Raw genomic sequence first — 23,886 nt, 5'->3', positions numbered from 1 at the left:
GAGTTGTTCAAAAAAAAAAAATTAGAGTTGGGTTGGTATTTCTTCCCAAAGCGCTTCCGGTGATGAACATTCTGATTCAATGGTTTGTAACCAGATTGATTGATTTTTATAGACCATACCCTTTGCATCCAATATCTAACTTAAACAATTTGCCACTACTTGATATGGTCTCAATGATAGCTAAGTCAAGAACATCATCCTACATTTATAAACATGGTCTAAACCGCCTAACTTTCTAGTCATTTGACCACTAAAACAGCTTCTTAATCAAGAAGGTTAGTGCCAAATACTTTGTATGATCTTGTTCTCCAAGGGTCAGCTTTACTGGTATAATAGGAGAAGATACAGCACTCTATCCACGGTGGATGTCTTGTAGCCAAAGATGCTGAGCTTTCCCTTGTTATTCCAAGCAACTGATTCCACTTCTTCCTCAACATCTCTGTGTTCTGTTGTAACCCTACGCCCCAAAAATGCTCCTGCCGGTAAAAGAAACTCTAGTTTGAAGAGACTATATGACATGACTAATGATAATCTATGTTTACTGTTTTAGATGGCATAAACCGAAATGTTTTTAACTGCTTCTTCGTCGCATAAGAAAGCCTCTAAAGCTGCTGTTGGATCCTCCAGGGTCAACAGAACTCGGTAATGACCATTCTCGTCCTCTACTTGCGAAGGAAATGCAAACACCACTCGAACAATGCATCTGTATTTGTATGTAACCTGTAATAAACTTAAAAAATCCAAGTAAACAATGATTCATTCTACTACATTCAATAATAATGTCAAAAAAAAAAAAAAAATCGGTGCATTATTTACCTTGGGGAAAGTTATAATGTCCATGAGTGTAACAAATGGGACTTGATCGGCATCTGTTCCTGAAGCAAAAAAAAAAACAGAATGTTAGACATTTAAATAAAAATCCTTATCATTACCGAAACAAATAATCTTAAGCACTGTAACCTGTTAATCCTGGAGGAGATGGAAAACTCCAAAACGGAATATGTCCCATCTTTGATGTGATTCTCTTCTCATAAATCCTCATAATCTTTTCTACTAAATGATCATCCTGTGCTAGAGTAACAACCGTTGTAGAGCCGGTAACTTTACCTATCCAAGATCCCTTATCAACTACACAAAGTAGTAGCAGGCAGAGTTTCACCCAGTCACCAGGTTTAACAACACCATGAAACAGATGATGATTACTTAGAGAGACTCTCAGTATGGTTCCAACGGTGGGAAAGCTTCGCAATATATCTCTTGAGAGAAGAGTATGAACTGAGAGATTGCTAACCGGCTTGTCTTCAAACCCACTGTAAAAAAACACTCCAAATAGAAGAAGAAGAGTAAGCATATAGTATATGGATAGCTAAAAAAAAGATCAAAAATTATTGTTGGAATACTAACATAGAAGCAGGGGGCGCATCAGTTCCATCCCAGACGAAAATGGTGTTCGTGTCTTCATCGACATGGAGGACCTACACTATGAGAAAATCATCAAGTGGTTTCTTTTCATTGTTAAATTAAAGACTGAAAATGTTAACCTTGCACACTAGATTGAAGCGGTTTCCATCATTGATCTCTCTCAAAAACGAAAACACCGGAGGAGGTTGAGCTGGTTCTGGCTTGTAAGGTGAAATCTGTGAAGCTAAGGAACCACAAGTGGACGGACGACAATCAAAGCAAAGATCATCGAAATTTTTGAAAATATTAGAGATGATGTGTTGTTTACCTTGATCAAAGATGCCAGTAAGAGCAAACACTTTGCCTAGCTCGATTATAGAACTCTCGTATCTCTCTTCACCGTCAAAATTCGAGGAGGATTGCCAACATACAAAATCACCATCTCCACTTCGTCTTTGAAACAAGGCAAAGGAGGAAGACCTTTGTTTACAGGCAGCGTTTACTCTTCTCCCACCATCAAAAGATTGCATCTACAGACAAATAATATGTTTTTTTTAGAGTTATTGTATCTATCTTTAAGACAAAAGGGACCAAAAAAGACAGAACCAAATGATGTACCTTGACGTTTAATAAGAGAATCATCATGCCATAGTGTTTCGGAAGTTCTTCACGATTATTACTAAATACATTAACTGTAAGACCTGGTCTTGGGTAGGAATCGTCGATTATATGAAGCGTACAAACCCAATCTGACACCCAAGTAAGCAATTAAATTGATAGATTGAGACAAAAATAAAAAATAAAAAGGAATCTAAAAAGGGTTTTGAGATGTTTTACTTTTGTTGCTGCATTGCTTGGGTTGTCTTAGTTCGATAACGATGCCAAGGAGATTAACTTGTTGGTTGATTAGGTTAGTGGCGTCTTTTAGTTTCACCGGCTTGAACTGACTTTCTGTCTCCATCTACTCTTCCAAAACAAGCTTTCTCCCTTCTTTGTTTTTCTCTTTTAATGAACAACTCAGATTAAAAGAAATGGTCACGAGATTTTAGGAGACTAACCTCGTCTCTCCTCTAGTCTTCAAACTTTCTCACTACCTCTTCTTTAATTTCAAAATACCCCTCTCTTCCTCTTCTTCTTCTTCTTTTTTATTTCTTTTCTTTTTAATTTTCTTTATTTCAACCTCTTTTTTTGTATGGGTCTCACCTCTTTTTTTCTCAATAAAAAAATTATATTGTTGCATAGTAAAAGTTAGGAAAATGTTTTTATCATGGAATTCCTCCATATGAGCAGTCATTGTATAGATATCTGTAAATTTTGTACTTTTATCTGTTTAGTTTTAATTTTTATTTGATTATTTATAAATTTGGCTTGTTTATAATATAGTTTTAAAGTATCCAAAAAGTATTCGTCAAGAAAAAAACCTATGAAAAAAAATATTTTTGATAAAGTAAAAATGTTTAAACTCACTTTATATATTTAAAAAAAACTGATTTTTATAAAAATTACATGTATTAAAAGATAAAATTAAGAATAGTAAATTAATTTCGAAAAAATTAAAAATCCTGAAAAGCTCTATAACCCATAAAGATTTGGTTGGGTTTTAAAATTTAGATCCAAATTAATCTCAAATATTTACAGTTTTAGCGGGTTTGGGCCGGACTGAAAATTAACACCAATGAACAAGAGTAGATTTATAAATATCATATCTAGTAAGGGACGATTTGTACCCATAAAAAAAAAAACTAAAATGGTATGAAATCTGAAATCTGCAATCTGTAATCCGATAGCCTTTCCAAACTTGTTTTGCTTAATTATTAAAGAAAACATAAAAATATGGAAAATAAAAATATCAAATGATAGATACGAATGTAAAGGATTAGCGATAGGGGCTTAACGATCTAAAACAACATATACAGTTTTCGACCTCTCTTGCCCAAACAAAAAAAAATCACATCATCGCCCAACAATAATCCACAAAAAATCACAGAAGAAAGTATTCGAATTCGATTCTTCTTCTTCTTCTTCGATATCTTTATCATTTGAGCTTGTGTTCGTATCTTTCTCCTCTTTTCACCATTTTCCCAGACGAATTTGAATCTCTCGGAGCCATTTACCTCTGCTTCTCGAATCGTGTTTACCGCGATTTCAACAGCCTAAAAACCGATTTCATTTTTTTCGAATTCGTGCGACTGTTAGTTGTTCTTTTTAATACTCGCTGCCGAGCGATTTCTCCTGTTAGATTATTGATTTAGATATTTTGAATTTCACATTAAGAATCTGAGATCCTGTTTTATTAGTTTTTAATTTAATTTTCGTGTTGAGTCGAGTGATTTGCTTTTGTAATTTCAGCGGGAAGTTTTTGTACTTTGTACTTTCGGTTTGGGGTGGTTTTTTCGTGGACCTTTTTTTTGCAACTAACTCTGAATGTGGAAAGATAGCTGATAATAGCAGAGCATCTTCTTGAGAGAATCTTTCACCTTTTAAGCTTTTTATTAACACACAAGTGTGGGGGTCTGGTCCTGATATGGAGGTTTTAGGGTCAAAAGGTTTGCTCAAGAGACACGAATTCGTCAGGATCCTCATCCAGTGTCTCTACTCCTTAGGATACAAGAACTCCGCTTCTTGTCTGGAACACGAGTCCGACATCTCGTGCAAATCCTCTGAGTTCGAGTTTCTTGAAAAGCAAGTTTTGAGCGGGGGCTGGGATGGTTGCCTAGAGGTACTCGGCAGGGTTTTCGACGATGGCGGCGATGAGAGGAGGGACGCTGCTTTGTATCTGGTGTTGAAGCAGTGTCTGTCCGAGTATTTGAGACGAGGGGAGACTTCTCTGGCCTTGAGTGTGCTGCAGAAGCAGGCTCAGGTGTTGCGTGTTGGGAAAGAGAGGATTCACAGGCTTGCTTTCGATGTTTTTACTTCCAAAGAGATGGAACCTGGCGAAGTTGCTGACGACGACGGCGGTTTTTTGGTTCGAGATTCGAGGAGGAGGTTGTTGGCTGAGCTGGTGAAGTTGATTCCCACGCCTGTTGTTATTCCTGAGAGGAGGTTGGAGTATTTGGTTGAGTCTGCTGTGATGAACCAGATTGATACGTGTCTGTATCATAACTCGTGGGGTGCAGTGTCGCTCTATGAGGATCACCGTTGCGGTAGAGACCAAATCCCTTCAGAAACTGTTCAGGTGTTTGTTCCTTAGTAACTGACGTATGTCTTTTTCCATTGGTTGTTATAGTTTCTCAATCTCTTATTATCTTTTGCAGGTTTTGGTGGCTCACAAAAATGAAGTTTGGTTTGTGCAATTTTCCGATAGTGGCAAGTATCTGGCAACTGCATCAAGCGATTGTACAGCTATTATATGGAAGGTAAATATCCTCCTAGACCATGTGAACTAGCTCTGATGGGTAAAGAGAACCTTAAGAGGTTTCTTCTTTTATATCTCTTAAGGAAATAATATTATTTGGGTGTCTTGGCTTGAAGCTGGGGTATATAAGGTAGAAAGTCACTTAAATGGTAACAGAAAGTAACTTCCATATTGCAAGTTATACCGATTTGTCTTTATGAGCCATGTATCTTTAGGGTGTCTAGAGATGGTTGATTCGGGTCTTGTGGCAGAAATGTAATTTGGTAAAACATTTTGTTTCAGGTATTGGATGACAACAAAGTAGAGCTGATGCACACGCTTCAGAGCCACAAAAATCCAGTTTCTTTTGTCTCGTGGAGCCCGGACGATACGAAACTGCTTACATGCGGAAACGCTGAGGTTCTCAAGCTATGGGATGTTGACACTGGTGAGTTGAGACACACCTTTGGAAACAACGATAGCGGATTCACTGTCAGCTCTTGCGCATGGTTCCCTGACTCGACTCGGCTTGTCTGCGGAAGTTCTGACCCAGAGAGAGGGATTGTAATGTGGGATACTGATGGGAACGAGATCAAAGCCTGGAGAGGAACGAGAATCCCAAAGGTTAGTATTGGTGAAAAAATAGTATCTGTTTTTTAGGTCTGTTTTTTAGGTTTCATTGTTTTTGGTCTGAAAAATGAACAAGTTCCTCCTGATAGGTGGTGGATTTGGCTGTGACGCCGGATGGAGAGAGTATGATCACAGTGTTTTCGGATAAGGAGATCAGGATCTTGAATTTGGAGTCGTTAGTGGAACGTGTTATCACTGAGGAACAGCCGATTACCTCCCTTTCGGTTTCCGGTGATGGTAAGTTCTTTATAGTCAACTTGAGCAGCCAAGAGATACATCTTTGGGATCTTGCTGGAGAGTGGAAACAGCCGTTGAAGTTTTCGGGTCACAGACAGAGCAAATACGTGATACGGTCATGTTTTGGTGGGTTGGACAGTTCGTTCATCGCCAGTGGAAGTGAGGATTCACAGGTAAAAACGCACTTGTCTGTAGACCGAACACAGGTTCTTTTCTTTTGGTTTATTTTCACTGAGATTTGATCGGTTTGTTGCACAGGTTTACATATGGAATCTGAAGAACAAGAAACCGCTTGAAGTGTTATCAGGTCATTCCATGACTGTGAACTGTGTGAGCTGGAACCCGAGAAATCCTCGGATGCTGGCCTCTGCGAGTGATGACCAAACCATCCGTATTTGGGGGCCTGGGAAACCCAACAAGCCAGAGAACCGGTTAGATAACCAGAAACAGTAGTAGGTTTAAACCCCAGACATAGTTCCATATTTGTTTGTGTGTACAGATAGTTTCTGTTTTGTTTTTTTCTTTTGTTTCCTTAAAAAGACCACATTCTTTACTTTTTTGAGTTTTGGTACGATGTTGGTTTTGAATAACCGGATTTGAGACATGAATGAAACCAAACCGGTTTAGGGTGAAAAGCGGAAACGAACAGTGTTAAACGAATTACTGTTTCATTAGGTTTCCTTAGACACAACAATTTAAACCAAAACTATATCTCGCGGGACAGAGAGGGCCTGAGACACAGCAGAAGATGGCGTGGTTACAGTATTCTTCTATACTTGTAGCTATGACTGTTCTATTTCAGTACATTTTGTTTGTGTCAACTTTGATCTTGTGTTGTAATAAAAGTCTGGGCCCGTAATGGGTTTACTTGTATAATGAAAATGGGTTGACTTAAAAAAAACAAAACAAAGAGAGAGAGAGAAACATACGTGTGTACTTAAACAAAACACAAGTGTTCCTTTAATTAGGTTACCCTGAAAAAAAACAATTAAACCAAACACACACACCATATCTGCGCGGGACAGCGCAGCCTGAAGAATTTTTGTGGTTAGATCGCCCCTCGCCTGGTTTTAGGGTTTTCTTTATATACATAACTTGTTGTTAGGGTTACGAATTTTGGCTTTGTAAGATGACTCGACCCACCTGCTCCTCCCAACATCATCAATCTTCTCCCCGCTCCATGATCCCTCCCCGCAAATCCGTCTCGAATTTCCACCGCCGCAGGTTCAGTTTTCCTCTTTGCATCGGACCTTCTTCGTTTCTGTCTCGATCACCGATCTTGTAATGAACTAGATTACTGATTCAGTGAGATCCATCTTAACCTGGATTTTGTTGTTTAGGGGGAAGAGCGTTTTGAGCATGCTAGCACAGAGGGAGATTTCACCTAAAGCCAAGTTTGTGCAGAGGAAACGTTGGAGTAAAATTAGATCCTTTGCTATGAAACAGACAGGACAAAGTCTTCTTTCATGGTAACCCTTTTGTTTTTATTTCCTCTCTTAATTGCAAAAAAAGGCTATAATTCTCATTGTGATTGATGTTTCTTTAATGAAGGGTTGAGGCAGAGTCATTGCAGCATTTATCTGCCAAGAATTGCCCTTTTGAACTTTCTCCAAAATCAACTATTGCAGCCTCTTTTAGCTCTGATGGCAAAACTCTTGCTTCTACCCAGTGAGTGTACTCACTTTACCATTTTTTGTTTTGTTATCCCCCCTTTTGAATTAACGCAGTTTATTTTCTTGTAGTGGTGATCATACTGTAAAGATTATTGACTTCCAAACTGGAAACTGCTTAAAAGTTTTGAGCGGCCATCTCAGGACTCCTTGGGTGGTGAGTCAAAATAATGCTTTAACCCCTTTCTCTCTTAGTTTTGCTTCTTATAGCTAATGTTATTTAATTTTCTACAGGTTAGATTCCACCCGTTAAACTCAGAAATAGTTGCTAGCGGAAGTTTGGATCAGAATGTCCGCTTATGGAATGTCACAACTTCAGAGTGTATTAAATCTCATGACTTCGGTAAGTTCTAGGAATATCAGATCACTGTGTTTCTTTTTTTTTAATCTTACTTTCTTCCTCTCTTACCAGATAAGCCTATTGCTTCTATGGCTTTCCATGCTGAGGGTGACCTACTTGCTGTTGCTTCTGGTCATAAGGTTGGTTCTTCTTTTTTTCTCCTCTTAAACGCTATCCATAAATGATCTCATTCATTATATGTTGCATGCAGCTGCACATGTGGTACTACAATAGGAGTGGAGAGGTATCAACACCAGTTGTTGTATTGAAGACGAGGCGTTCTCTGAGAGCTGTGCACTTTCACCCTCACGGGGCTCCCTTATTCATGACCGCAGAGGTGATTTGTGATCTTTTAAATTGTTTCGTTTGCAAATACTGTCTGCTTACATTTTCTAACCTTTGAGTGGCAGGTTAGTGAAATCGATCCATTAGATTCCTCAATGTCTTTAGCAACATCTGTTGGTTGCTTGAGGTATCCTCCCCCTGCTATCTTTTTCACTAGCCCTGAAAGCGACCGAGCTTCCTGGGAGTTACCTTTTATACAAGGATGGTTGATGGGTCAAGGTCATGGTGTCTCTTCTGCTCCCAACAGAGGCTCCTCCTCCGCATCTCGTTCATCCAGACCTAGTCTTGAGGCTGGAGTAGCTTTGACAGAACTACCTTGTACTGTCAAACTCAGAGTGTGGCGACATGACATTGGAGACCCATTTGCACTGATGAAATCTGACACGTGTCTTCTAACATTACCGCATGTCGTCCTTTGCAGTGAGATGGGAGCTCATTTTTCGCCGTGCGGGAGATATTTAGCAGCATGTGTTGCATGCGTTGTTCCTCATGCTGAGATAGATCCAGGACTGCAGACGCTAGCACAGCAAGATTCAGGGCTTGCAACTTCCCCGACTCAACACCCTGTCACAGCACACCAAGTCATTTACGAACTTCGTGTCTATTCTCTCCAAAAGGAAAGGTAATTAATTGCCTCTTAGCCTACCGATATCTTATTGTGTTAATTCTACCTTCTTTAAAACACACATGTTCCAACAGATAAGCATGTTGTTCTCCTATGTTTTTACAGCTTTGGTTCAGTAATCGTGTCACGGCAAATTAGAGCTGCGCATTGCTTGACCTCTATCCAGGTTAGTCCTCTCTTTTTAAGTCAGATTGAGTTTTATGGATTCTGTGCTTTGGAAGCTATTTTGGAACTGTTTTTTTATTTTTTTATTTTTTTAAAAGACTTTAAAAAGTATTAACTTAGGATTTTGGGTGCAGTTCTCTCCCACCTCCGAGCACATACTGCTTGCATATGGACGGCATCATGGTTCTCTTTTGAATAGCATCGTTAGTGATGGTGAAGCTACATTACATTTTTTTACAGTGTTGGAGGTATATTCCCTATGCTACATCCGCTTATTGTATATAAAGTGAGGATATAACATAATTGTGTGCGTGTGTGGATCAGATATACAGAGTTTCGGATATGGAGCTTGTGAGAGTACTCCCAAGTTCAGAGGATGAAGTGAATGTTGCTTGTTTTCATCCTTCTCCCGGAGGTGGCCTTGTTTATGGGACCAAGGTAAAATTTTTGATCAAAGGATCATCTATTATCAACTATGAAGATGAATATGAAAACTGATACTGATGATTTTTCTTTTAGGAGGGTTCACTGAGGATCTTCCAGTACAATACAGGTGCAACCTCTAACTTCACTGGACCAAACACCTTTCCTGAGGAGAACGTGTCCGAGGTAGCCTAGAATTATACAGCAATAATCTTTTTTGGAACAAACCAATCAAACAAAAGGGCCATTTTTGGGTTTCCATAAAACTTTTTCAACAGACATTTTCTTTTAGGTAAAGAGACTGCAGATAAAGAAAATGTAAAAAATATTGTTTTTGTTGTTACCCTTACCTTTATATATTGTTATTATTAACAAAGGACAGCATCATACCATTTCCAATCCCTTTTTCTATTTGTTTTCCTCCCAAGAAAAAAGAAAGAAAAACTCTAAAACAAAGATGAGTTTTTTCAATGTAATTTTCTATAAATGCTATATTTTTTCTCTAGACCATTTCTACTTTAGTTAGGTCATTTTACCCATCTCTATACTTATTTATAAAAAAATAAAAACTTCATTATAGAAGTAAATTAAAGGGTTTCATTTGTTTATCAGGTTAAAAGTGGAAATAGACACCAGCAGAAATAGGAGAAATATATTCTTTTGAGTTTGCTAAATTCTTTTATTTTGGTTATGCTAAAAATACAATAAAGTAAACTCTTTTCCATCTTGAGTATATGACTCTAGTCAAAAATGCCATTATTATATTATTTCTTTGCTTTATCAATTAGCATTTTTCTTGATTCTCTAAATTGATTATAGAGCAGATAAAGAGTAATTTTTATTTGTTATATATGTTTCGATTCGGTTGTAACTCTACAAATCAAATTAAATATTAATATGTAATAATAGTTAAATATGAATCAGTCACAAATAATAATATTTTAAAAAATATGTTTGATCTAGTTCGTAATATGAATATATATATAGATAGAAAATTATATTTTTTTATATTAAGTGTTATTTTAGCATTTTTTGTTAATTAAAAAATATTATTTTACAAGTTCCGATGTAGTTTACATTTACTTTCATCTTAATATTAATTGCAAAATACATTGATTTTATAAATAAAATTATTTATCTAAAATGATATTGGTTAAATAGATGATATTGATAAAAACATAAATGCATTTCAATCAGTTTTTTAGTATGTGTGAAAAATGTTTAAGTGACACTCTTTATTAAACAGAGGGAGTATATATAAAGTTAGAGTAAAATAATACCCCATTTATGATAATATTATTAATAACTTTTTAACCAGTTGATACAATATTGTATAACTGTTCTTTATTAAAATTTTAATTATTATTTACTTCTATAAGTTTAGAATATTACATAATTACTAGATAAATATCCGCGCTACGCTGCGGGAGATTTTTTTAATGTTGAATACTTATTAAATTTTGTTTTGTATTTTTTATTTATAAAAGTCATGTTATTAATCTATTTTGGAATTTTTTTGATTAGTAGATATTAATACATGTTGCTATTCTATTATAATTTTGAAAAGAAAAAAAAAATCAGCATCTTTATGTATTTTAAATTTCTTTATTTTTTCAGAAGATGAAATTTTTGAAATGTATATTTTTTTTTTGAGAAAAAGCAGCATGTTTGGGGTTTCAACATGTTTTCTATTTAAATATAATTTTGTTACGTAACTCTAGACATAAAGGCTCTCACTGTAAGAATAAAAGGAATGGGAAAAAAGAATAAGAAGGAATAAAATAAAAAGAAAAGCCATTCCTCTCCTAATTTGATAAGGAATAATTGTAGTCTTTTATTCCTTAAATCTTAAGGAATGTTAAGGAATCATAGGTAACAAATATTCCTTGTAAATGGTGTAAATTGTAAGGAATGTTAAGGAATTAGCTATTCCCATACATTCCCTTGGTCACCATTTGGAGCCAAAGAATCTAAGTAAAAAACCGCGCTATGCTGCGGCAAATTATAATACACAATCCCCTAGACTATATTTGAGAAGTGATTTTGCCACATGTCTTCTCTACAATCATTCTCACAAAAATAATATGACATGGCTACTAAAATTGATGACATGTCCTATATATTAATATGACATGGACAATTATATTTAATGTTAATTTATATTTTTGGTAAAATTTTTAAAATATGGTAATAACTCATATATTACATTTATTTTCTATTTATATTTTTGGATTTTTTTTTAAAATATGGTAATAACTCATAAATCATCATTAAAATAAGTATATTCAATTAAGGCATTTCAAAATTCAAAATATCATTTAAATTAAAAATATTTCAAAAGTATATACATATTTCTAGAAAATTATAAAAATTAAATCATAAAATCAAATTACATTGTAAAATCATTAGTTTCTTATATATATTTACAGATTTTTATATTTGAGAAGTGATTTTGTCACATGTCTTCTCTACAATCATTCTCACTAAAATAATATGACATGGCTACTAAAATTGATGACATGTCTTATATATTAATATGACATGGACAATTATTCTTAATGTTAATTTATATTTTTGGTAAACTTTTTAAAATATGGTAATAACTCATATATTACATTTATTTCGATTTATATTTTGGATTTTTTTTAAATATGATAATAACTCATAAATCATAATTAAAATAAATATATTCAATTAAGGCATTTCAAAATTCAAAATATCATTTAAATTAAAAATATTTCAAAAATATATACATATTTCTAGAAAATTATAAAAATTAAATCATAAAATCAAATTACATCGTAAAATCATTAGTTTCTTATATATATTTACAGATTTTTAAATATTTTAAATTTTAAATTTTGTTAATTATGAAATTTTACATCCCCTAGACTATATTTGAGAAGTGATTTTGCCACATATCTTCTGTACAATCATTTTCACAAAAATAATATGACATGACTATTAAATTGATGACATGTCTTATAGATTAATATGACATGGAAAATTATATTTAATGTTAATTTAATTTTTTGGTAAACTTTTTAAAATATTGTAATAACTCATATATTACATTTATTGTCGATTTATATTTTTGAACTTTTTTAAAATATGGTAATAACTCATAAATCATCATTAAAATAAATATATTCAATTATGGCATTTAAAATTTCGAAATATCATTTAACTTAAAAATATTTCAAAAATATATACATATTTTAGAAAATTATAAAAATTAAATCATAAAATAAAATTAAGTCGTAAAATCATTAGTTTCTTATATACATCTACAGATTTTATAAATATTGTTTAATTTTAATTTTTGAAAATTATGAAATTTCACATGTTTATTTAATATGTTTAACTAAAATAAATAGATATAAAAATCTACCTAAGATTATAATTTTAAATATATACATGCACATTCTTAAATATAATTCAAAATAAACAAAAAAAATTATCTAAATTTTAATGTTCAGTTAAATCAAATTTATATTTATTTGTAAAAAAAATATTTTAAATTTTTTTTACTGCACATGGTGCAGGAAAACACCTAGTAATTTTATATATTTTTATGATATTTCTTTGTTGTGAGATAAAGGTTGGAAGATCAAGAATGGTCCCGTTTGAATTCAACTTTACAAATTTAGTTAAAAGTAATTGTAGTTTTTTTATTTTATATTTGTAATATTAATAAAAATATTTAATATATCGCTTTTCTATTTAAACTATGAAAATTATATTGATCTTGGATGAAAAAACAGATCAATACGATTTTTCAATCTTATGTGATGACATAGTTAAGGGTTTCAAATTTAAGCAAAAAAAAAAACATAGTTAAGGGTTTGTAGAAAACATGCCCCTTCTTTCCAAGTTAGGATTAAATATTGTTATTCTTACTTTAGCTTTCTCAAAACTTGGCGGTAAAAAAAAAAGAAAAAAAACTTGGTGGGTTTTCTATAAGCTTAAAATGATCTTTATGACAAGCCATGTTGTTCTATAAACTATTTTGTTTATTGAAATTTATTTACAGACTTATTTAGTTAGTTTTTTATAGTTATTTAAAGATATTTCCACTTCTTGTACTTGCATGAACGTCTGATCAGACTTTTTTTCCATCAATATTGAACTTCATTATACACAAAATAGGATAACAGCTAAGGTTCTAAACTTTTGATCATTCACCTAATTTCTCTGATGAAATGATGATGTAACTTTAAAAACTCGAATACTGAAGCTTGTGAACTAAGAGATGGACGATCAAATAAACAAACACGAGATCAAACGTGCATTAAAGGTTATAAATTAACAACATACTTCCTAATAGGTTTGTGAAGTTTCTCTTGATAGGTATCAAAATCCGAAAAGTCTGAAATGTATAGAATATACACGTCTATGAGAAATTAATGCGGATGTTTCCAAGAAAGTCGAAGGAACATCCATTGTGGATGTGAGCTCCCTCACCATGCTTGGCTCTATTCTGTTTGGAAATAGTGGAATCATTGACTTCAATCATCGGTATTGTCATTTGAAAATCTCTCCAAACAGTGAGGGCTTGGCTACATCCTCTTTCACGGGTTACACCGTCCAGAGAGTTTGTTCCCCTCCACATGGTTTTCCAAACTTATTGATTTCTGTTTCATCTCACTATTGTCTGTTGTTAAACTTTTATGATCTGTTTTTCATCCTTGAAAGTTGTATCAGACGATACACCCTGTTAAGCGTATACGGTATAACTAATTTGTTGGTGGAATATATTAACAACCCAAAAAATGTATCATGGCAACAGATGTCATGTATAAGGATTCAAATCATCAGACTTCAAAGCAGTTGGCAGGTCCCTAACTTCATAACAACTCTCCCCTCTCTCTCTCTCTCTCTCTTTACTAAGTTTCTTCTAAATCAAAGAATATCTCTGCTTATTATAGAGAAGAACAAAAATGTCTAGCTAATTAAACCACATTAATGTGATTCAACAATTTATGGAGCTCATGCTCTGTTATCGACGGTGCTTACTCAATGATGAGTCTCAAGCCATCGATGTGTAGTTTCCCGTGGTGACTGCTGACTACAATAGTCTGTTCCTAAAAACGATTTCGAAACTAACAGGGTCTATTAAGATTAAGAATTAATAAGTTTGCTTAGATGGTTTTATTTAACCATCGGCATGTTCCAAACGTCTTTCCGTCCACTTAGAGGTTGTATCCTTGAGATGCTTGTGTCTTTAGCTCTCAGAAGCTTGAGTTGTTCGTTAATACTCTTTCGTTTATCTAAACCAGCATGTACCGCAATAACTTTGCATTGCTAAACTCGGAGCCCTTCCTCTGTTTCTATACAACATCTTCCTGCAAGAGAGTCAATGAAATGGACACATGAAAGCAATTTACTACACATTTGTCCTCCCAAAAGAAGACTGAAATTTCTCTAGAGATTGATCAATAAGTCCAAAGTTTTAAATGTTTAAATGGTTTTCTTACCACTAAAGCTACTAACGGTTTCCAGCAATCAAACAAAGTGATAACAAAAAAAGAAGTAGGCATTTAACTCTTCGTGAACCCAAATCATATTGATCAAGAACTTATTGTGACTCTCTGGTACTACCTCCATTAAATCAAATATCAAATAAGACCCGGCCGCCTGAACATGTATATAAGTCTTCAGCAGGAAATAATGACAACTTAGAATCTCTAAACCAGGAAAGATTCATTTTTTAAATTTTAGAATTTACCAGAAGATACATGAAGAAACAGATCCAATATACTCAACCCCAGCGGTAGCGAATTGGTCCCTAGTTGAACCTGCCCATCTTCTACCTTGGACATGCATATCCTCGAAGCATTGGCCTTTATACCACCCTTCTCTCTTCTCGTTTCCGTCGAACTCATTCCACGAATCCATCAGCTTGGACCCATCTAAAGGACGTGGCAGCACCATCCATAGACGCCGCCAGATCACATATGCGACTCGGCTCTATCCGCACACTGTAATCGAAACCTTCCAAGTAGACAGAAGAAGGAGAATGGTCTTGAAGCTTTAGAGGAGAATTGATAGACAATGAATGAAGAATCTCGGATAAGGACTTGGATTAATTTTCCATATCTATTATCACTTCTCTTTCACGCAGACATCAAAACCTCCTTCAAAACAATGAAAAATCAACGATGATAAATAAAGAGGAAAGGTAAAGTACAAGATAAGTGACGTGGACAAACAAAATGTTCTTATTGGTATTTCAACTTTTTTCATTTATTGACATGTCGCTCTCATGTGACTCTAAAAGTCTGATGTGTCAACACCAGGAGAGAACCTTGTGTTATTACTGTGTGGATTTTCTACAATTTTTAGCGACATATTATATAGTTACCTTTTTATCTACATAAGTTTTACTTTTATTTATCAAAATAATTATTTAGTTATTGCAGTTTAAAAAGATAAAAAACTATTTTTATAATAAAATTTTATTGTTTTACTAAATTGCAGTTTTTATTTTCTTATTTAATATTTACGAACCAAATCGAATACTTAGGCTCTAAATGGTGATCAAAAGAATGAGCGGAAATGGGTAATTCCTCTTTATTCCTCAAATTTTATATCATTCATGTGAAATATTATTTTCCTAATGTTCATTCTCATTCCTTTTAATTTAAAGAATTATAGAGTAAAAATATTCCTTAGAAAATTTGGCAAGGAACAAGAAGGAATAAATATTCCTATTATTTTGTTTCTTTGCGTTTTATTCTTCTTTGTTCCTATTATTCTCTTCGTGGTCACCAGTTAGAGCATTAGTAAAATCTCATTTATTTAATCTAATCCTAGAATTGTGCAATTTTTTTATTACGGTCTTTGGTATACTGGAATGATATATCAAAATAAATCAGATCATAAAACTACCGCTCCGTAGGAAATAAAAACGTATCAAGATTACATTCGAAATATAGATATTTGATCCGTAATCTAGCCCTGATTGGTTGTCAACTTGTCACTAATATTGGACAAAGAACGTTACGACAACGTTTCTTGGGCCAACCACAGTTTCAAATCGGACATTTCTCACTCACTTCCATTATTAAAAAAAACCCGACCCGGTTTACTACATAAGTGAGAAGAAGAAAAGGAAGAAACCACACACCACACCACCACAAAGTGCCTCCCTCTCTCTCTCTCTCTCTCTATCTATCAATGGCGACTCAAGGTCAGGTTATCACTTGCAAAGGTATGCTTTTTTAATTCGACAAAATACTCTTCTGAAAACCCTATTGGACGGTTGTTGATTCATCTGATCTCCAAATAGCTGCGGTGGCTTACGAGCCGAACAAACCTCTGGTCATCGAAGATGTCCAAGTCGCTCCTCCTCAGGCCGGTGAGGTTCGCATCAAGATCCTCTTCACCGCTCTCTGTCACACCGACGCCTACACCTGGAGCGGCAAGGTTCACCTCTCTTCTCTCCATCTTCCCTATGTATTGGATTGATTAAGAGTTCCAAATCTTTGATTCTCGTTTGCAGGATCCCGAAGGTCTCTTCCCCTGTATCCTCGGTCATGAAGCTGCTGGGTAAGTCCAGGCCCAAGGCCCAAAACCATATGTAATATTAATTTTAGGCCCAAGGCCCAAAACGATATGTAATTTTAGTTTCAGGCCCAAGGCCCAGTGATAAAGATTATTATTTTTATTTTTTTGGTTATGGGGGAACAGGGTTGTTGAGAGTGTTGGTGAAGGTGTGACTGAAGTTCAACCAGGAGACCATGTTATCCCTTGTTACCAAGCCGAGTGCCGTGAATGCAAGTTCTGCAAATCTGGCAAGACTAACCTCTGCGGCAAGGTTCGGTCCGCTACTGGTGTTGGGGTTATGATGAACGACCGTAAGAGCCGGTTCTCGGTTGATGGGAAACCCATTTATCACTTCATGGGTACCTCCACCTTTAGTCAGTACACTGTTGTTCACGATGTCAGTGTTGCCAAGATTGACCCTCAGGCTCCTTTGGAGAAAGTCTGCCTTCTTGGATGTGGTGTTCCCACTGGTACGAACCAAAAAAAAACTAATATTTGATATGGGCCCTGTGAGCTTTTGGTGATTATTGAAGTTTATAGTCTCCCTGCCTAACAGTATATCATGTATGTTGATCCTCTTAGGCCTTGGAGCTGTTTGGAACACTGCAAAAGTAGAACCTGGGTCAAATGTTGCCATCTTTGGTCTTGGCACTGTGGGACTTGCTGTAAGCTACTTTACCTTTATCCATGGAAGAGAATGTTTTTGTTCAATTTATTTACATTGTAAATGGTGATAGGTTGCTGAGGGTGCAAAAACAGCTGGTGCTACTAGGATCATTGGCATTGATATCGACAGCAAGAAGTATGAAACTGGTAACAAAAAAGAAATTAACCTTCTTCTTTCATTGGCGTAGTTAATCATACAAGGGTTTTAGACAAGTACATTGAGTTATTTCTTGGTTGGAATTTTCAGCAAAGAAGTTTGGTGTTAATGAGTTTGTGAACCCAAAGGATCACCAAAAGCCCATTCAGGAAGTGATTGTCGATCTCACTGATGGAGGTGTTGACTACAGCTTTGAGTGCATCGGGAATGTCTCCGTGATGAGAGCCGCATTGGAGTGCTGTCACAAGGTAAGCACACAAGAAAACCATTAAGAGCCTACAAAAACGTAGATAGACAAAGATGTTGTGCTTAAGAGTTTAAGCACGATGTTGTAGGGATGGGGAACTTCGGTTATAGTGGGTGTTGCAGCATCAGGACAAGAGATATCCACACGACCGTTCCAACTTGTGACTGGTCGTGTGTGGAAAGGAACAGCTTTTGGTGGTTTCAAGAGTCGAACCCAAGTGCCTTGGCTCGTAGAGAAGTATATGAACAAGGTTAGTAAAAAAGTTTAGCTTAAAGCAGCAACGCTTCTATGTGTAACTTCTCTTCAGACACATGACTTTTTGCGTCACATTGGTTCCAACGATGCAGGAGATCAAAGTGGATGAATACATAACGCACAACATGACATTGGGAGAGATCAACAAGGCTTTTGATCTGCTGCATGAAGGCACTTGTCTTCGTTGTGTCCTTAGTACCAGCGATTAAAAAAAAACAATGGGTTTATGTCGTCTCTCTCTCTGCTTCATTATGTGTCTTGTGACTTTGTCAATTTCCTGAGCAACAGACTCGAATCGTGTGTGCGCTTTTATAAATTTTCATTAAAGACCGAAAAGCATCATTAATAATAAGCAACCATGTTTGTGGAGGGATTTACATAGATCTAGTGTTCGATTAATGTTAAGTGGAGTCCCACATCAGCTACAAACAAACATGACTATTCTATATAACGTCATTTTGGTCTCACCACTTACAAGCTAGTTTTTGGGTGAATTCTATATTTGAGCTTGATCTAGTGTTATTGGTTCTATTATTTTAAAATCTAATTTCAAATCTACTGTTATTGGTTCTACGATTTTAAAATAGATTTTAGAATCATGTGTTATTCAATAATACATATTTGTTTACGGATTTGATTTAAATATGGATTTGAGTGGATTTATAAATAAATATAAGAGTAAAATACAAAGGAGCAAATATTGAGTGAAACCTTGTTATTTTTATTGGATTTGTGTTGTTCATAATTCTTTATATTTTGTGCCCTAATTAAACGTCAGTTGATATAATTGTATTATTCTGTTGAGAATCCGGCGAGTAAAACCGTGGCTGCGAGAAAAGATAAAGTGGTGGACTTTTCTTATTGAAGTTTCCACTATCAAACGAAACAAAAAAAAACACTAACAAATGAAACACTAGCAATGTCTTCACGATTATTTTGATAGGTTCTTAAACTGCTTTTGTCAAATTTATACATTAAACATGAATTCAGAATTTTCTGGATAACAAAAAACTTCAGAAGAAAAAAGAAATATATATATGTGTAGCATAAAGATTATAATCAGATCTTGTATTAGTTACTGTCGGAGTATATGTTTGAAGAAGCCATAGACCCATAACTAGAACTTCAATTGTAAATCCATTTATTTTTATTTTGAAATCTATATCATTGATTTTGGAAATCCTATTTATTTGATTTTAGAATCAATAGATTTTTCATAGATTTCTAAATTCAAAAGAATTTCCAAATCCATTAAACTACTAGAACCAATAACCCCCACTGATATGGGCTAATCATGGGACAACAATGTTAGTGATAAGTGGAGTCCCTCATTGGCCACAAACAAACATGACTAGTCATGTTGGTTTCCCATTTACATACTAGTTTTTAGGTGGGTTATACTTTTGAACTTTATATGGACTCGTTATTGACTGATTGTGGGGCAATAATGGTTTCTACACCCATGTCTGAGATTCGATTCTCAGACTATGCAATTTATTGCAGATTTTCTCAAATCCAGGTTTCAAATCCCGGAGAAAACGCGATTTATCAGACAACTATGCAAATTATGGAAGGAAGGATTACAGACAACTATATGACTATAGAAGGAAGGATTACAAGAGATCTTCAACATAGTGCAAGTAAATCTGGTCAGGCATGGATCTTCATAGGACGGCTCAGATGATGCAGTTAGGCGTAGATCTTCACAAGACAGGTAGTATTGTTAGTTGTCGAATCGTCTATGTAATGTTTCTAATAATTGTAATATCATAATAAATTAACGTCAAAAAAAAATATACCAACTAAGTTGACCAATAGATAATAGATGCTCACACTGAATGTGATAACCAAATTGGTTTAATGGTTTAAATCTTTTTTTAAATCAAAAATGGTCTACAGTTTTATCTTCTGTCATGTTTACGGTTTAAAAGGCAATTTTTCTGTTACATAAACTCTCAAGAGTTGGACAAAACACAGTAAAAACACAAACAAAAAGTAACTGCAACACACTGATGTTTTTCAAATTAAAACCAATGATGAAAAGGAAAAACAATACAAAAATTGGAATGTTACATAACTAAAGCCATTCTCAAAGGAATCTAACACATGAAAAAGAAAACATTTATAAACCAAAATCTCTGTTTCATTGGAACCAAATACAAAAACCTCTGAATCATTCATCCTTTTGGTTACTATAAAAGAACTTATAGAAGAAAGATTCAGTTTGCTTTTCCTTGTTCTTTAGCGACCACCACGGTTGCTGTAACCGTTGCCTCTTGGCCTATAGTCACCACCTCCATCCTGGTTTCCTCTCCCGGCCACACGGGAAGAACCAAACCGGCCTCTTGGTGCTTCTGTTGGGTAACCACCACCCCTTCCGCGTCCTCCTCTTCCTAGTCCGTTTGAAATCACAGTCACAATGGTTAACTTTCCATTCTTATAAAGTATATAAATAGTTTACAAAAAGGATTTCTATAGAAGACTTACTTGCTCCGCGAACACCAGCTGGGTTAGGTCTTCGTCCTTCAATGTATACGTTCCTTCCACCCAAGTATATTGGAGAAGCCTATTTTTTTTTATTACACAGAGGGAAACAGATTAAGAACAAAATCGCATGATTGGAAGAATTGTGGAAAAGAATCTTATCAGACCTTTATAGCATTCTCGACGGAAGTCATGTCCACAAACTCAACAAAAGCGTAGCAAACACCAACAACATCCTGCATGTTCGGTTGTGTAAGATTGTTTATACCTTTGTTGCTTCTTCTTCTTCATATCAATTCAGCAAAACAAAAAAAAAAGCAAAAGGAAATAAATATTATTACCTTGCGGGTTCTGAGGAAAACACCGTCAGGCTTGATTGTACCGAAGTTCTTAAACTCTTCCTCGATTTCAGAAGCAGATATGTCGGAAGGCAAATTCCTAACGTACACTGATTTGATCTCAACTGGAACAACAAGATGAACCAAATAAATGAATATTCATTTTTTCCCAAAAAAGAAAGAAAATTAAACACCAGCACATCCTGATTCACTTTGCATGCTATTTTAGGTATATATGAGTAAGTTCAAAAGTATAAAAACAACATACAGTCCTCAAACCCGAAGGTATCTTCCGCCTCTGCTCCATAGTCGGTAACATATGGTGACGAAGCGTTTGATTGCTGAGGAGCAGCCACCTGAGGGGAAGGAGTCCTCAGTGGTTGATCCCACTCATTACTCTCTTGAGCGTTCTTGTTATATGTTGGCTGTGTAGAAACAACAGGCGCAGCAGCTGCTTCCTTTGCAACCCGTAACTGAGGATAAGAGATATATAACAACACATCTCAATTTTCTATAACCAAACTGAGACAAAACTTACGTATTCGTACAAATGACTCATTGTTATCCGGACATGTTACGAGATACGTATATTTTAAACCTATTCTGAGTGACACAACTATGAATTAAAACGGCAAGTTACATGCTTATAGATCAATTAGATACGATGTTTTTAGTTAACTGTACTTACAATGGAAGCATAACTCATCTTGGATTTTTCACCAACGGGTGGTTCCTCTGGAGGTGCAGCACGAGATTCATGGACGACATCAACCACAGCTTCCTCCCTAGGTGTTTCCTCAACCTCAACTTCATCCTCGTAATCTTCATGATGCTGGTCCTCCTCTTGCAGACTGTACTTATCCACAAGATCATCTTTGATTTGGACAGCATCCACATAGTCTCTCGCCTCTTGCTCCAAAACATAGTCAGGAACTGGATTGAAGTCCCAATAAAAAAATCAACATCAAGAACACACACAAATTAACCACTTAAAATATGTTAAAAGACACAATCTTCCAAGACTTGAACAAACCTTGAGGTTGTTCTGGTTCTGGATGAGGGTTTGGAGGGATGAGCTGAGCCTCGTCCCCGTGACGATAGAAGACAGTTCCCTCATCGATGAACTGAAAAATATCATTGAGAACAAAGTAACCCTTCTCCTGAGGAGCGAGAAAGAAAGTCTGCATGAAACTCCTCCTGACGCTAAACTCCTTTGTCTTCACGGATCCCGAGACAGCAACGAGCACACCACCTTCCCATGACTCAACCGAATTGATTGTCTTCACTTCGATCGCAGTGAAGTTCAGTGACATGACCATGTTATGAATATTCTGCAAAATCACAAAACCCAAATCCTAATTAAACTAAAGCACAAAACTTTACTAATCTAACAAAGAGGGTTTTTCAGTTAGGCAAAAAAAAGATTGAATCTATAATCCACAAAACTCAAATCCCTAAATTAACTAAAAGGACCAAACTTTACTAATCCAACAAAGAAGGGTTTTCAATTTGTAGTGATTACCAGCAAAGTATCGGCGGTTTCGCTGGAGTCACCATCGACGCGGATGGCTTTGCTAGTGTCGGAGTAAAACTGGTGGATGAGATCAGGCTGCTTCTGCAACACTTGGTAGTACTGTCCCACGAAGTACGAACCCACCTGCATCGCTCCGGGATAAGGACTCGCCATTATTATAACACTCACTAAGAGCTCAGAGAAGATCCCAAGGAGGAGGAGGAGATCGAACGCTACACTGCGGAAGACCTTTCCAACTTGAGCGAAGCAGATCTGAGAAGGAAGGAGGATGGTGAGATTTAAAGAAAAAGGGTTTTACGGAGGAAGGAAAGAAATGGAGATTTTGGATCTAACGAGGAAGATGAAGACTAAAAGGGGGTTATTGAGTGTAGTGTGGTGTGTTTAGATAGGGTTACGAGGAGGCGTTTCTTTTTTTTTTTGGTTTTAAGATATGGGACCTTATCTTTCTTTCTCTCTCTAATTTCCCCCCTATGTTTTGGATTCGTACTTAAATAGCCCTTATAACACAATTTTCATAATGTAATTTTTTTTTTTTTTGCCAAAAGTAACATTAGCAGAATAGAATGAGCTAACTTTGGCTTTGACTCTTTTTAATACTAGTAACACGTTACAAGAACACACATCAAATCATAGTTGATTATAATGTTTAATTTATAATCAGAAATCTATTTTTGACTTCAAATGGTAAGGCAAAAAATATATGGCTAATCTTTTTATTTTAAAAAAATATATAAATGGCAAATCTTCTAAATAGTTTATTGAGAGAGAATTTGCACTTCTTACTCAAACAATACTCCATAATTAGCAATATACACATTAATCCATGGATATAGAGTATTTGACCTCCTATATTTGTACTGTTTTAGGTATTTCCCCAATTTTCATATTGTTTTAGGTTTTAGGCCTAATTAACTCTCTAAATTATCTGAGCCTTAAGAACTATAAATAAATGGGCCGAAAATATTTATCGGGCTTTACGACGCAATAAAAGACTCTAGTTGAACGAAAGCGAAACCCTTGTCGCTCGCTCTCACCTCCTCTTTTCCGCAAAGCGCTTCACAAGCCAAAGAAAAAAAAAGTCAATATCAGTGGTGGATGATGGCGAAGAGAATCGGTGGAACCGGGAAAAATAGGGGGGAAGACTCAACCATCTTGGGGAGGATCTCCAACTCCGAGATCGTATCTCACGGAAGACGCGCCGCCGGAGAAGCCGTCGGAGTGTCGAAGAAATTGCTGTGGAGCACCGGAAAAGCGGCGTGGATCGCTGGTACGACGTTTCTCATCCTCGTTGTTCCGTTGATCATCGAGATGGATCGTGAAGCGCAGCTCAACGAAATAGATCTTCAACAGGCTAGTCTCCTCGGAGCTCCGGCGCAGCCTATGCAAAGGGGTTTCTAGTTAAACCCTATGAACTGAGGGTTCTTGCTGTTTTGTCTGTTTTTTTTTTCTTTTACTAGTTTTTTTTTTTTTTTTTTTTTTTTTTTTTT

At 35.5% G+C, this 23,886-nt stretch overlaps 6 protein-coding genes across 8 annotated transcripts; 4 read left to right on the top strand and 2 right to left on the bottom strand.

Moving 5' to 3' along the window:
* Nucleotides 1-136: 136 nt before the first annotated feature.
* LOC108826642 (protection of telomeres protein 1a) lies at nt 137-2,548 on the bottom strand. Of its 2 annotated transcripts, none has more exons than XM_056993524.1 (9): nt 2,239-2,548; nt 2,020-2,150; nt 1,730-1,931; nt 1,542-1,645; nt 1,405-1,475; nt 961-1,310; nt 817-875; nt 577-730; nt 137-476 (listed from the first exon to the last, which is right to left on the bottom strand). In XM_056993524.1, exons 1-9 carry the CDS (start codon nt 2,360-2,362, stop codon nt 322-324), a joined length of 1,350 nt encoding a protein of 449 aa, XP_056849504.1. In that variant the 5' UTR covers nt 2,363-2,548; the 3' UTR covers nt 137-321. The 2 variants fall into 2 exon arrangements, with proteins under 2 accessions (XP_056849504.1, XP_018455527.2); XM_018600025.2 differs by having other exon boundaries at nt 577-720.
* A 727-nt stretch (nt 2,549-3,275) lies between these two features.
* On the top strand, nt 3,276-6,206 carry LOC108826641 (WD repeat-containing protein WDS homolog). Its single transcript, XM_018600024.2, has 5 exons — nt 3,276-4,576; nt 4,656-4,757; nt 5,039-5,359; nt 5,455-5,775; nt 5,861-6,206. Exons 1-5 carry the CDS (start codon nt 3,926-3,928, stop codon nt 6,053-6,055), a joined length of 1,590 nt encoding a protein of 529 aa, XP_018455526.2. The 5' UTR covers nt 3,276-3,925; the 3' UTR covers nt 6,056-6,206.
* A 354-nt stretch (nt 6,207-6,560) lies between these two features.
* LOC108826639 (uncharacterized) lies at nt 6,561-9,562 on the top strand. 2 transcript variants are annotated; one of them, XM_056993523.1, is made up of 12 exons: nt 6,561-6,826; nt 6,943-7,071; nt 7,154-7,270; nt 7,330-7,429; nt 7,507-7,615; nt 7,685-7,752; nt 7,824-7,949; nt 8,023-8,579; nt 8,688-8,748; nt 8,882-8,995; nt 9,072-9,185; nt 9,267-9,562. In XM_056993523.1, exons 1-12 carry the CDS (start codon nt 6,732-6,734, stop codon nt 9,363-9,365), a joined length of 1,689 nt encoding a protein of 562 aa, XP_056849503.1. In that variant the 5' UTR covers nt 6,561-6,731; the 3' UTR covers nt 9,366-9,562. The 2 variants fall into 2 exon arrangements, with proteins under 2 accessions (XP_056849503.1, XP_018455525.1); XM_018600023.2 differs by having other exon boundaries at nt 6,562-6,826; nt 7,345-7,429.
* A 6,657-nt stretch (nt 9,563-16,219) lies between these two features.
* On the top strand, nt 16,220-18,416 carry LOC108828564 (alcohol dehydrogenase class-3). The gene is made up of 9 exons (XM_018602297.2): nt 16,220-16,383; nt 16,462-16,598; nt 16,675-16,721; nt 16,863-17,188; nt 17,301-17,383; nt 17,456-17,531; nt 17,632-17,789; nt 17,877-18,038; nt 18,136-18,416. The coding sequence occupies exons 1-9, from the start codon at nt 16,350-16,352 to the stop codon at nt 18,250-18,252; spliced, it is 1,140 nt and encodes a 379-aa protein (XP_018457799.1). The 5' UTR covers nt 16,220-16,349; the 3' UTR covers nt 18,253-18,416.
* Nucleotides 18,417-20,039: 1,623 nt separating this feature from the next.
* LOC108828591 (nuclear transport factor 2) lies at nt 20,040-22,769 on the bottom strand. Its single transcript, XM_018602332.2, has 8 exons — nt 22,388-22,769; nt 21,899-22,196; nt 21,554-21,798; nt 21,134-21,338; nt 20,869-20,990; nt 20,695-20,763; nt 20,531-20,609; nt 20,040-20,436 (listed from the first exon to the last, which is right to left on the bottom strand). The coding sequence occupies exons 1-8, from the start codon at nt 22,550-22,552 to the stop codon at nt 20,285-20,287; spliced, it is 1,335 nt and encodes a 444-aa protein (XP_018457834.1). The 5' UTR covers nt 22,553-22,769; the 3' UTR covers nt 20,040-20,284.
* Nucleotides 22,770-23,400: 631 nt separating this feature from the next.
* On the top strand, nt 23,401-23,869 carry LOC108824347 (mitochondrial import receptor subunit TOM9-2). The gene has a single exon (XM_018597761.2). The coding sequence runs from the start codon at nt 23,495-23,497 to the stop codon at nt 23,795-23,797; it is 303 nt and encodes a 100-aa protein (XP_018453263.1). The 5' UTR covers nt 23,401-23,494; the 3' UTR covers nt 23,798-23,869.
* The last annotated feature ends 17 nt before the right edge of the window (nt 23,870-23,886 follow it).

This window comes from Raphanus sativus, chromosome 9, assembly GCF_000801105.2.
Source record: "Raphanus sativus cultivar WK10039 chromosome 9, ASM80110v3, whole genome shotgun sequence".
Taxonomy (NCBI): domain Eukaryota; kingdom Viridiplantae; phylum Streptophyta; class Magnoliopsida; order Brassicales; family Brassicaceae; genus Raphanus; species Raphanus sativus.
Note: the sequence above shows the minus strand (reverse complement) of the source record. Positions and strands in the feature narration are given on the sequence as shown.

Coding starts and splice junctions, on each gene's coding strand:
- LOC108826642 (XM_018600025.2), bottom strand. CDS start 2,362: ATGGAGACAGAAAGTCAGTTCAAGCCGGTGAAACTAAAAGACGCCACT. Junction 1,646..1,729: donor TACTGGCATCTTTGATCAAG/GTAAACAACACA, acceptor GTGGTTCCTTAG/CTTCACAGATTTCACCTTAC. Junction 876..960: donor ATCTCCTCCAGGATTAACAG/GTTACAGTGCTT, acceptor TTTTTGCTTCAG/GAACAGATGCCGATCAAGTC.
- LOC108826641 (XM_018600024.2), top strand. CDS start 3,926: ATGGAGGTTTTAGGGTCAAAAGGTTTGCTCAAGAGACACGAATTCGTC. Junction 5,360..5,454: donor GAGGAACGAGAATCCCAAAG/GTTAGTATTGGT, acceptor TCCTCCTGATAG/GTGGTGGATTTGGCTGTGAC. Junction 5,776..5,860: donor GTGGAAGTGAGGATTCACAG/GTAAAAACGCAC, acceptor TTTGTTGCACAG/GTTTACATATGGAATCTGAA.
- LOC108826639 (XM_056993523.1), top strand. CDS start 6,732: ATGACTCGACCCACCTGCTCCTCCCAACATCATCAATCTTCTCCCCGC. Junction 7,072..7,153: donor GGACAAAGTCTTCTTTCATG/GTAACCCTTTTG, acceptor TCTTTAATGAAG/GGTTGAGGCAGAGTCATTGC. Junction 8,996..9,071: donor ATTTTTTTACAGTGTTGGAG/GTATATTCCCTA, acceptor TGTGTGGATCAG/ATATACAGAGTTTCGGATAT.
- LOC108828564 (XM_018602297.2), top strand. CDS start 16,350: ATGGCGACTCAAGGTCAGGTTATCACTTGCAAAG. Junction 16,599..16,674: donor CCTACACCTGGAGCGGCAAG/GTTCACCTCTCT, acceptor TCTCGTTTGCAG/GATCCCGAAGGTCTCTTCCC. Junction 17,384..17,455: donor TTGGCACTGTGGGACTTGCT/GTAAGCTACTTT, acceptor AAATGGTGATAG/GTTGCTGAGGGTGCAAAAAC.
- LOC108828591 (XM_018602332.2), bottom strand. CDS start 22,552: ATGGCGAGTCCTTATCCCGGAGCGATGCAGGTGGGTTCGTACTTCGTG. Junction 22,197..22,387: donor AAACCGCCGATACTTTGCTG/GTAATCACTACA, acceptor GTGATTTTGCAG/AATATTCATAACATGGTCAT. Junction 21,799..21,898: donor AGAACCAGAACAACCTCAAG/GTTTGTTCAAGT, acceptor ACTTCAATCCAG/TTCCTGACTATGTTTTGGAG.
- LOC108824347 (XM_018597761.2), top strand. CDS start 23,495: ATGATGGCGAAGAGAATCGGTGGAACCGGGAAAAATAGGGGGGAAGAC.